Here is a 12,401-nt window from a genome sequence, read left to right on the forward strand (position 1 = left end):
TACTAATGTTACGCACACTTCATACACGTAAGTTAATGTTAGCTAGCAAGCCACCCATCTCACCTCCACGAACATTAGCTAGCTAACAGCAAGCTTTAACTTGGGTTCTTTTGTTTAGACATGTAACGTTAACGTTAGCCAGCTAGCAAAATAATTCACTAAAATCCCAATCCATAGAGTAACGTTAGTAAGCCAGCCTTCGAACTCAAGCTGTCTAGCTAACAGCAAGCTTTAACTAGCAATACAAACCGATTGTCATAGCTAGCTAAAGTGAACCAAATATGTTCAATGTTAGCTAGCAAGCCAGCCATCTAAACTCCGCTAGCGTTAGCTAGCTAACAGAAAGCTTTAACTTGGGGTCTTTTGTTTAGACATGTAACATTAACTAGCTAGCTAGCTAGCTAAACAATTTACTTAAATCCCAATTGTCATAGCTAGCTAAAGTTAACCAAACAGGTTTAATGTTAGCTAGCATTTGGATTAAACTGATAATAATGACATGTATAACATGACATGATGTTATACATGTCATGATCTGATGTTATGTCACCACAACAGAGGTGTGTTTTCAAAGTGTCCTTTGCATTCAGTTTAATCCAAATGTTAAGCAGAGAAATACAAGAATGTATTCCAAACGAAGACTGTTGTCACAGTATCCTCCACTCTGTCAAAATAAGAAGCTATTTTCATATTTGAAGCATTTCTCTCCCCACGTAACAGATTTTGTAGAAATGGAAAACAGAAAGGTGATGAGATTATTGGCTTATGTTGGGGGGTTGTTTCAAGGCTGAGTTGATAGCTTGATAAGAATTTCTCTTACCTTGCCATTGCAGCATAGTGATACGAAACACAACTCTCACTCTACACAGTAAAATCCCTCCACGGCATTCTGGCCTTATAGCTAAACCACTCCACCAAGCACCACACTCCAGAGACCTGTAGACTAACCCTTTTCAATCAGCTTTTTTTTTACCATTCCAAAGCTCTGTGACCCAACAGCTTGCTTTGACACTCCTGAATTGATGGAACACGAGCCTCAGCGCTTCCTCTGACGCTTTTCCCTCTCGCAGATTTATTCTCTTGTCACCAGCGGACCGGAGCGCTGGCTGACGCCTGGCGCACATGGCCTGTCTGCCAAGGAGACCTGGGTCTCCTCCGTGTCTGTGTGTCTAGTTGTATGTGTATGTAAACAGGGGGATGGTTGTGGTTGGGTGGATCTGTGTTTGCCTCCCAATGGAGCAATACATAGTCCCTGAGCCGTAGTACACCTCCCTACCCCCCCATCCTCCCAACTCAATCGCTGTGGTCCGTAAATCCATGTGCCAACAGATGCCCTGTAGACGCCAACACTCCCCTCCATCCCTCCCTCCCTTCCTTCCAATCCCTGACCTAGAGTTTTCTCCACAGACTCCTGTCCTAGCGGCGGGTGTTTCACTCACAGGGCGACGACAGAGAGTCCTTGAAGAGACAACCGTCCCCCTTTGACGTCTTAACGACTTATTCAGCAAGCCACGGTTGTTTGCTCTACGATCATTTTTAATCATAGGGTGACCGTTAAGCTGCTCCACAGAGGAACCTATCCCCGTAAGAGAGAAACGGGTGCAGGCCATTCCCTGGTGTACTGTGAGAGTAGCCACTTTACCCCATTGGAGATGAGGTCAGGGTACTCCTAGATTTATAGCAAAGGCAATGTTCTCTGGGACAAAGTGTTTGGAGATTGCCATCTGCCAATCAGTGGAAATTTGCAGATAGCAATCGCCCAATCAGTGGAAGAGATTAGCTGTTTCCGTGGTTATTTATCAACCCTCATCACAAAGTACTTAGTGCCATTATAACGGTATGTAGCCCATTATGTAGCTACTACAGTATGGCTCTCATAATGGAGATGAGTTCCAGATGCAGCTCTCCGAGGTTGGGGTTAAGAAGGTATTATGAAGCATTAAAATGCGCTATAAAGCATTATGAATCTCTTCCTCTCTCACCCCTAGTTCCCTAGGCTGTGGCCACCACCGCCAGATTTAAGATGTGTTACAAGTGTTATGAATCATTATGAAGCGTTATGAGGTGTTATGAAGCACTATGAACCCTCCTCTCTTTCCCCTAGACCCAACAGCCGCAGCCACCACCATCCCCACAGTGGAGGACCGCTCGTCATGTGACAACACTCCCTTCGGCTGTTGTCCTGATGGCAAGACGGCTTCCAGCAGCCCTGAGGGAGCCAACTGCCCCTGTAAGTACCCCACAACCCCCCTCTCCTGTTCCCCTCCTATACTTACCACCTCACCTCTCTTCAACCCCTTTAGGAGGCACACTTGAAATTGAAGAGGACTTTTGGATATGAAACAATGTGCTCATATAAAATCTAGAGCTGTGTTACTTCTTTCTCATCACACCAACATTACCAGTCGCTACCGTCCGTGAAATGAAATCACACCAACATTACCAGTCGCTACCGTCCGTGAAATTAAATCACACCAACATTACCCGTCGCTACCGTCCGTGAAATTAAATCACACCAACATTACCAGTCGCTACCGTCCATGAAATGAAATCACACCAACATTACCCGTCGCTACCGTCCATGAAATGAAATCACACCAACATTACCAGTCGCTACCGTCCATGAAATGAAATCACACCAACATTACCAGTCGCTACCGTCCATGAAATGAAATCACACCAACATTACCAGTCGCTACCGTCCATGAAATGAAATCACACCAACATTACCAGTCGCTACCGTCCATGACATGAAATCACACCAACATTACCAGTCGCTACCGTCCATGAAATGAAATCACACCAACATTACCAGTCGCTACCGTCCATGAAATGAAATCACACCAACATTACCAGTTGCTACCGTCCATAAAATGAAATCACACCAACATTACCAGTCGCTACCGTCCATGACATGAAATCACACCAACATTACCAGTCTCTACCGTCCGTCAAATGAAATCACACCAACATTACCTGTCGCTACCGTCAATGAAATGAAATCACACCAACATTACCAGTCACTACCGTCCATGAAATGAAATCACACCAACATTACCAGTCGCTACCGTCCATGACATGAAATCACACCAACATTACCAGTCGCTACCGTCCATGACATGAAATCACACCAACATTACCAGTCTCTACCGTCCGTGAAATGAAATCACACCAACATTACCAGTCGCTACCGTCCATGAAATAAAATCACACCAACATTACCAGTCACTACCGTCCATGAAATGAAATCACACCAACATTATCAGTCGCTCCCGTCCATGAAATGAAATCACACCAACATTAACAGTTGCTACCGTCCATGACATGAAATCACACCAACATTACCAGTCGCTACCGTCCGTCAAATGAAATCACACCAACATTACCAGTCGCTACCATCCGTTACATCAAATCACACCAACATTACCAGTCGCTACCGTCCGTTACATCAAATCACACCAACATTACCAGTCGCTACCGCCCATGAAATGAAATCACACCAACATTACCAGTTGCTACCGTCCATTAGCACTACAATACTATTAGCACTACAATACAGTCCCGGTACATCTGCAGCAACGACGAAATGCACAAACATCCGTTTGTTAGCAGTGGCGAGGCGCTAACGATGTCACACCCACCCTTTGTCGATCGATAGCTCATTCTGCCAAAGAGTTACCGATTTATAGAGTGTATCGCTCCTTAATCAATACGCCAGACCTATTTCTACTCCTGAGAAAGGCTGATATCACACTCATTAGGATGGAACTGACAAGCCCATGGTTTCCGGCAAGGTGTAATATCTATCAGCGGAGCGTCTTGCTTTATTTTCCTCCTGTATTGATGGTGTAAGTGATCTCTCTGAGGAGAGGAGCTAACCGCTATTTGCTAACTCCTAGCGAAAAAAGGCGTAGTTAACTTTAGATCGCCTTATAAACGGTCATCAGAAGGTGTGGACAATTTTTATTGGTGTGCAAATGAACATTTTGATCATGTTTGTGTTCCTTTAACCGTCCGAATCCCCACAGTAAGTGCAAACATTTTTATGCATCCTCGTAGTCGCAAGATTTGTTTTTTCTGTCTAGCCCAGATATGCATCAGTGGGAGTGATTTGAATTACTCTGACTTTGTTGCCACGTCATTGAAACATCTGAAAAGTGTAATATCAGTTACAGTATATGTATCATGCGCATCATTTCCCATTTAAAAAACAATTTTCTGTTGTCAGAAATTAGAAAGTGACGTACCATTTGAAAGCTACAGCCATTGTCTTTCCGGAAATCAAACTATCTCACTTGTTTACAATAGGAAAAGTGAATGGGAAAAGAAGTTTGCAGTTTCCTCACCTGTCTGTGTCTTATTTCAACAACAATAAACATGATAACTTAAAAGCCCTGATTCCTATAGTCATTTAAAGATGTCAGGCTTGGAAATCTGTTCAGCCATTTTGGCACGGTGACTACCTAAACCAGAGGCAACTGGTTTCAAGTTGCCAAGAGACATCATGTGCTCATGTGATCTCCTATTGCCACCTAGTGGACAAACTGGGAATCAGACGAGATATATTTACGTCAATGGTAGAGACGGTAGAGACTTCAGCTTTCTCCTCATTTATTTTTATTTAACCTTTATTTTAACGAGGCAAGTCAGTTAAGAACAAATTCTTATTTACAATGACGGCCTAGGAACAGTGGGTTAACTGCCTTGTTCAGGGGCAGAACGACAGATTTTTACCTTGTCAGCTAGGGGATTCGATCTTGCAACCTTTCGGTTACTGGCCCAACACTCTAACCACTAGGCTACCTGCCGCCCCCCTGCTGCTTATATGTATATCATTCCAGTAAGATTAAAAACTATTCCTGTAATACGAAAAATTACGTTGCACAAGTCCTGTCTATGTTCCAATGGGAATTTGTGCATGTTTAGAGCGACACCATTAGGTAAAAGATCTGACTTATTTTTTCTTCATAAAAAACAACCTTTTGGAACAATAATTGTTTACATATTTAATGTTAAACCTAGACATTGAAGTCTCTCAATTGTGACCCGCCCCACACACACACATATGTTTTATCTGCTGTATCTAAGGCTCTGTAATAGTCACATTGTTTCTGATCCCCCTTTATCATCCCCCTTTATCATAATCCCACAGTCCTTACCTTTCTAACAGTACTAAGCATGTGTTTGTAGGACTTATAGTTTTGAAATGAAATCTACTTCATGAGGGTAGTATACAATATTATTGTATTTACAAAATGCCACCAGAGGGCGTCAGAGTATGTTAATACTAAGAACAAAGCTTCTGTCCACTTTCCCAATGCAACTTGCGAGTGGCAAGTTAACCTCAGACAAGGCCTTTTAAGTTTCACAGTTCAACGTTATCTGATAATCCCCCATCCCTCTCTTTGTCCATCACGGCTGCTGCTCGTCGGAAAAATGACCTCCTCTCTTTTGTCTTCTACAAAAATGATCTGATCTATTGCTCTCCTCTCCTCTTTTTTTCTGCTCTCCATCCAAACCTTCCCCATTTGTTCCTATTTAATAGCTGCCCCATCAGATTTGAATCGATGTGTGTCGGGCGGAGACAACGGCAAAAAAAAAGTCCTTATCATGCAATTTTAACCAGCCTATGTCAGTCACCGGTTTGGCGGCATTAGGAGACAATTACGGCTATCTTCCATGATAATCATACAAGTGCTCTTCACTTTTTTTCCAGGCGAGCTCCAAGCAGGGCACCATGATTGATTTGGCCAATTTGTTCAGCTGATTATGAGCCGCAGCATGAAACCTCAGCATCAGCGCCTCTCCTCATCTCCTCTCCAGCCCCCTTTCTCTCCTGCTTTCTGCCTTATTTCACTCTTCTCTTTCACGATGTCTTGAGTCTCGCTGCCATTGTGTTGCCGGAACAATAGCAAGAGGCCATTGGGGGTTGAAGGATTTTGAACAGGGAAATGGGGATGTTTAAGGGCAAGGTGGGGGACTGTCTTTGCCAAAGCTGGAGACTTCTGGAAAATGTTCTTAATTTTTGCTATGCGTGTTGTCTTGTCTGTCCCTCTCTGCTAGTCTTTGTAATATGTGTGTCAACATTTCCTGTCTGTCTAACGGATCTCTCTCTACTCAGTCCTCCATGCCTCTGCCAAGTTTTGGGACAAGTCTCAGTCTGGTAAACTCCATTACTCCACCCCCTGCCCTTCTGCTCTTCCTCTTCCCTTCTTCTTTCATTCCTCCTTCATATCCCACAATCCACTCTTTCCACTTCCGCTGCAGCCAATCAAAGGCTCCGCCCCCTCAACTCCGCAGCCACACCCACCATAAAAAACAACCACACTAACCCCCCCCCCTCCCACGTACACACTCCATCACTAACCCCAGACTGGCACTACCCCACCCAAACGGTCACTGTCTGAAGCTGAGGGCGGGTAGTTGAGGGCACCGCATGCCTCACAGGTACAGAAAGTAAACGTTTATAACTTGTGTGTGACACCATTTCCTCTCAGCCACCATGCGGTTCAGCGGCTTCCTGCACTTGGACCAGGTGGAGGGCCAGGAGGTCTTCTACACCCCTGAGATGGAGGATCCTAAGTCTGAGCTGTTTGGCGAGACGGCCAGGAGCATCGAGAGTGCTGTGAGTAGCAACCCCCCTACACACAGAACTAGCTGCCATAGTCAGTGGTTCAACAACAGTCTGTCGAACAAGTGTGGGTTGTCAAAGTTAATGCTCGCTCTTAAACGGGGACATTGCATGTGTGTGGGCGCACGCACACGTGCGCTTCTCGCCAGCTGTTGAAATGGTGTCACTGGCCCCCGTCGATGCCTAATCTACCACCTCGCGACACTCAGTGTGTGACTGTGTCACACCAGCTGTGGCCCTAGATAACAAAACCATCCCTCTAGCCCCTTGTGTGTGTTTGTCTGCTAGAGACTGTGTGTGGATATCACCTGAGGTTAAAACTAGAGAGGGGGAGAAGTGGCCGTGTTTCTGGTTCAGTGTGGCCGTGTGGGGGTTGTTGAGAGACCTGGTTTGTGTCTGGGCACACTCAGATTGGTTTTGCTCTGCTACCTGCAGTCCCGCCCTCTACCCAGCAGGGGTACTCGAGGAGTATGTGCAGAGACGTAAACATACAGTATGCTAGTATAGAAAATTGAATATAGTGTAGTGGGAGTGATGTCGTTCACCCCATACAAATAATTTGGAGTGAACAGAGGAGGAACAGGAGAATAACCCCATTGTGTGTGCTTCAAAATCTCTCGAGATGAGTGGTCAGCAGGAGTTAGCTCTATGGTTGAAAATAAACAAAGGTCAGAGGTCAGGTACTTGGTACAGTACCTTATTTCTCCCTCAAGGTATCAACTTGAGCCAACAGAGTGAGATCCACAATGGACGTTATGCTCTGTTTAGTAGGGAAGCAAGAAACCATGTGGATTACATACAGTTTATTTACTTCCTGACAGTGACTTCGACTTCATTTGGGCACCGAAAGCACACGCCCGCATTGTGAATCAGAAGCTAAACCAATTAGCAGCCAGCGTGTGCCATGCTAACCTGACATTTACCTCTGCCTCAGGAAAAAAACATGTTCATATAATTATACCCCTAGCTGCAGCTAAATGTCAATGTGTGCACCCAGACCAGGCCCAATGTGGTTCTACACAGTAGAAGACCTATTCACTGACATAGGCTGTGTCCCAAATGGCATAGGGGCCCTGGTCAAAAGTAGTGCACTATATAGGGAACAAGGTGCCATTTTGGATGCAGACATAGTCTTCCCCCATTCTTCCGGGAAATGAGTTCACCGCACTCAAATTGGATGAGCCACCGCACAGAGCTCATTACCTCGCTCATTCATCATCCTGGTTGTATTCATTATGCACGAAACGGAACAAAACGGACTGAAACGGAGAGGGACTACCTAAACTTGTCCAAGCGTGTTTTCTGTTGCAAAATATTTGGCTATGGTGTGTACTAAAGAATGTGTTTCTCCTCCCTGGCTCAGCTGAATGAGTTGTTCCGTAAATCAGAGGTGCAGAAGGACTTCATGAGCGTCCAAGTCCGCAGCCTGGCGCCCAGCAACTCCATCCTGGCCTTCGTCGAGGCCCACTTCGACCCAGGTAAAAAACGATTTGATAAAAAGTCACGATGAACACACTCTGGGCCTGTTTCCCAGACACAGATTAAAAAGCATGTTCAATGGAGATTGTTCTTTGAAAGTGCTTCTTCTTCCAAGAAACCAGCCCTTACTGTATGGTATATAGTATGGCAAATGTACTGTTATGGCTAGTGTCGCACATTCATTAAACACATAAACATGTTTCTAAATGCCAATGTCAGCACAAGGCTACGGCAAGTGTGTCACTGCACTGGCATTATTGTTCAGAAAGTCATTCCGTTTTACAAAACACACCAGACCGTGGCTATGCTATTTTCATTGTTATTCTCTTTTTCAGACGTGGGATGTATTTGTTATTTGTAAGAGTCAACAGGGAAAAACTAACAAAACAACACCAACAACAATGAAATCCTCTCAGTGAGCTTGGTGGCGTCGTCTTTCAGAACTGGGCTCATTTCAGCCACAGAGTACTGTTAAGCATTGTTCGCACTGCAGGCCTTAATGCTCAAATCAGTTCTGTTTTGGAATACTGATTGTCCAAACAGCAAGTTACAAGTGACCAATTTGGATATGTGTGCGTTCAGACAACAGTCATTTGCTGACGTGGCTACGCTAGTTGTCATTGTAACGACGGGTGTGTGCGCAGTAGTGTAGGCTGATTAGTGGTTGTGCTTGTGCTTCCTATCACTCCTAAGTTATTTAACAACCAATTGTTGTCACCTTAGCTTTTTGGCTAGGCACAGCAGTCAACTACAGTCGTGGCCAAAGGTTTTGAGAATGACACAAATATACATTTTCACAAAGTCTGCAGTTTGTATGATGGCAATTTGCATATAATCCAGAATGTTATGAAGAGTGATCAGATGAATTGCAATTAATTGCAAAGTCCCTCTTTGCCATGCAAATGAACTGAATCCCCAAAAACATTTCCACTGCATTTTAGCCCTGCCACTTCGTGTCAGTGATTCTCTTGTTAACACAGGTGTGAGTGTTGACGAGGACAAGGCTGGAGATCACTGTCATGCTGATTGAGTTTGAATAACAGACTCGAAGCTTCAAAATGAGGGTGGTGCTTGGAATCATTGTTCTTCCTCTGTCAACCATGGTTACCTGCAAGGAAACACGTGCCGTCATCATTGCTTTGCACAAAAAGGGCTTCACAGGCAAGGATATTGCTGCCAGTAAGATTGAACCTAAATCAACCAAGACTTTTGGAGGATGGCCTGGTGTCAAGAAGGGCAGCAAAGAAACCACTTCTCTCCAGGAAAAACATCAGGGACAGACTGATATTCTGCAAAATGTACAGCGATTGGACTGCTGAGGACTGGGGTAAAGTCATTTTCTCTGATGAACCCCCTTTCCGATTGTTTGGGGCATCTGGAAAAAAGCTTGTCCGGAGAAGACAAGGTGAGCGCTACCATCAGTCCTGTGTCATGCACAGTAAAGCATCCTGAGACCATTCATGTGTGGGGTTGCTTCTCAGCCAAGGGGGTGGGCTCATTCACAATTTTGCCTAAGAACACAGCCATGAATAAAGAATGGTACCAACACATCCTCCGAGAGCAACTTCTCCCAACCATCCAGGAACAGTTTGGTGACGAACAATGCCTTTTCCAGCATGATGGAGCACCTTGCCATAAGGCAAAAGTGATAACTAAGTGGCTCGGCGAACAAAACATCGATATTTTGGGTCCATGGCCAGGAAACTCCCCAGACCTTAATCCCATTGAGAACATGGTCAATCCTCAAAAGGCGGGTGGACAAACAAAATCCCACAAATTCTGACAAACTCCAAGCATTGATTATACAAGAATGGGCTGCCTTCAGTCAGGATGTGGCCCAGAAGGCAATTGACAGCATGCCAGGACAGATTGCAGAGGTCTTGAAAAAGAAGGGTCAACACTGCAAATATTGACTCTTTGCATCAACTTCATGTAATTGTCAATAAAAGCCTTTGACACTTATGAAATGCTTGTAATTATACTTCAGTATTCCATAGTAACACCTGACAAAAATATTTAAAGACACTGAAGCAGCAAACTTTGTGAAAATTAATATTTGTGTCATTCTCAAAAGTTTTGGCCACGACTCCACACTACATGGCCAAAATTTGTGGATTCGGCTATTTCAGCCACACTTTGCAACAGGTGTATAAAATCGAGCACACAGAAATGCAATCTCCATAGACAAACATTCGTAGTAGAATGGTCTTACTGAAGAGCTCAGTGACTTTCAACATGGCACCGTCATATGATGCCACCTTTCCAACCAGAACTGCCCCGGTCAACTGTAAGTGTTGTTATCGTGAAATGGAAACGTCTAGGAGCAACAGCTGCTCAGCCGTGAAGTGGTAGGTCACACAAGCTCAAAGAACCGGACCGCCGAGTGCTGAAGCGTGTAGCACGTAAAAATCCAATGTCCTCGGTTGCAATACTAACTACGGAGTTCCAAACTGCCTCTGGTAGCAACATCAGCACAATATCTGTTTGTCGGGAATTTCTTGAAATGGGTTTCCTTGGCCAAGCAGGCTAAGATCACCATGCGCAATGCCAAGCGTCGGCTGGAGTTGTGTAAAGTTTTCCGCCATTGGACTCTGGAGCAGTGGAAACGCGTTCTCTGGAGTGATGAATCAATCTACACCATCTGGCAGTCCGACGGACGAATCTGGGTTAGGCGGATGCCAGGAGAACGCTACCTGCCCCAATGCATAGTGCCAACTGTAAAGTTTGGTGGAGGAGGAATAGTGGTCTGGGGCTGTTTTTCATGGTTCAAGCTAGGCCCCTTAGTTCCGGTGGAGTGAAATCTTAACACTACAGCATACAATGACATTCTAGACGATTCTGTGCTTCCAGCTTTGTGGCAACAGTTTGGGGAAGGCCCTTTCCTGTTTCAGCATGACAATGCCCCCGTGCACAAAGCGAGGTCCATACAGAAATGGTTTGTTGAGATCGGTATGGAAGAACTTGACTGGCCTGCACAGAGCCCTGACCTCAACCCCATCGAACACCTTTGAGATGAATTGGAACGCAGAGTGCGAGCCAGGCCTAATCGCCCAACATCAGTGCCTGACCTCACTAATGCTCGTAGTTGAATGGACCAGTCCCCGCAGCAATGTTCCAACATCTAGTGGAAAGCCTTCCCAGAAGAGTGGAGGCTGTTATAGCAGCAAAGGGGGGCACCAACTTTGAATTAATGCCCTTGATTTTGGAATGAGATGTTTGACGAGCATGTCAATATACTTTTGGCCATGTAGTGTAGCTAGCTAGTGTAGCTAGCTAACGAGTTAGCAACCACATGTTCTTACCTAACTGTCAACAGAGTAGCTATCAAGCAACAAAATATGCCAAATAAGTATTAAAACCACTTGAGGGCAAGTAAATCAGATTTTATCATTCAGATACAAGTCGCATGGACAGGAATCAGATTTGCATCCGACTTCGAACCACCTACGAAGGTGGTTTGAAATGTTCCTTGAAATATCCGATTCCATGTGCTTTTTAGCTGTTCAGACTGCAGGAAAAATAGATTAGAATCGGATATTCCCAAAAATTGGATTTGAAGGCTTTAGTGCCTCTCACCTATTGGATTAAAGCTCCAAAAACCTTTGCCCTTCTCCACGCCTCTCCTCTTTTTACTGGCTCTGCTCAGTGTCTTTTACATCCGCAATTAACAATTAACAATTAACGCGGCCATAAAGGAACCCATCTCTAATTGCCGTCTGTGGAAAATGTTATGAGAAAGGTTCCTCTGAACCTTACTGAAACTTTGTTGGATGGTAGGAGAACGACTGGTCCCCTTGGGTGTCGTTGTCTCGTAGCAAGCGGCCTCAATCGCTCTCGTAAATATTTACTGTCATGGGATGGAGGGAGGGGAGTAACTTTCCTAATTTCCTGCCGTTTCACAACATTGCTTCTCTGCCTTCTAGTTCAGTTTCTCTCAAACTTCTCCTCTGGGACCAAATGTTTCATAGTTCTGTGGTAGCCCTGGAACAGCATCCCTAATTTAACTAGTCAATGGCTTTATAATTAGTTGACAAGTTGAATCAGGTTTGCTAGCTCTGGGAGAGATAAAATACGTAGAAGTACATGGAACAGCTGTCCTAGTTGAGTGGTGTCCTCTGGGTTGTTGTGAATGTCTTTGTCCTCCATGTTGTCCCACAGAGACCAGGCTCACGGTGCAGGACATTGAAGGAGCCCTGGTCAAGCAGCTGAAAGCAGCCAAGGAGACAGCCATTGTGGTGAAGAAGCCAGAGGAGGAGAATATTCGCTTCAACAACTATGGTAGGACACACCC

At 44.9% G+C, this 12,401-nt stretch overlaps 1 protein-coding gene across 1 annotated transcript in view; it reads left to right on the forward strand.

Annotated features, from left to right (window-relative positions):
• Window positions 1-12,401, forward strand: part of LOC120060868 (agrin-like) — a 376,729-nt gene that overhangs the window by 308,154 nt on the left and 56,174 nt on the right. The window contains exons 19-22 of the mRNA XM_039010276.1: window positions 2,105-2,230; window positions 6,498-6,625; window positions 7,995-8,109; window positions 12,269-12,388. Coding sequence (XP_038866204.1) covers window positions 2,105-2,230; window positions 6,498-6,625; window positions 7,995-8,109; window positions 12,269-12,388 — 489 coding nt within the window. The remainder of the gene's footprint in view (window positions 1-2,104; window positions 2,231-6,497; window positions 6,626-7,994; window positions 8,110-12,268; window positions 12,389-12,401) is intronic.

This window comes from Salvelinus namaycush, chromosome 16 (genome assembly GCF_016432855.1).
Source record: "Salvelinus namaycush isolate Seneca chromosome 16, SaNama_1.0, whole genome shotgun sequence".
Taxonomy (NCBI): domain Eukaryota; kingdom Metazoa; phylum Chordata; class Actinopteri; order Salmoniformes; family Salmonidae; genus Salvelinus; species Salvelinus namaycush.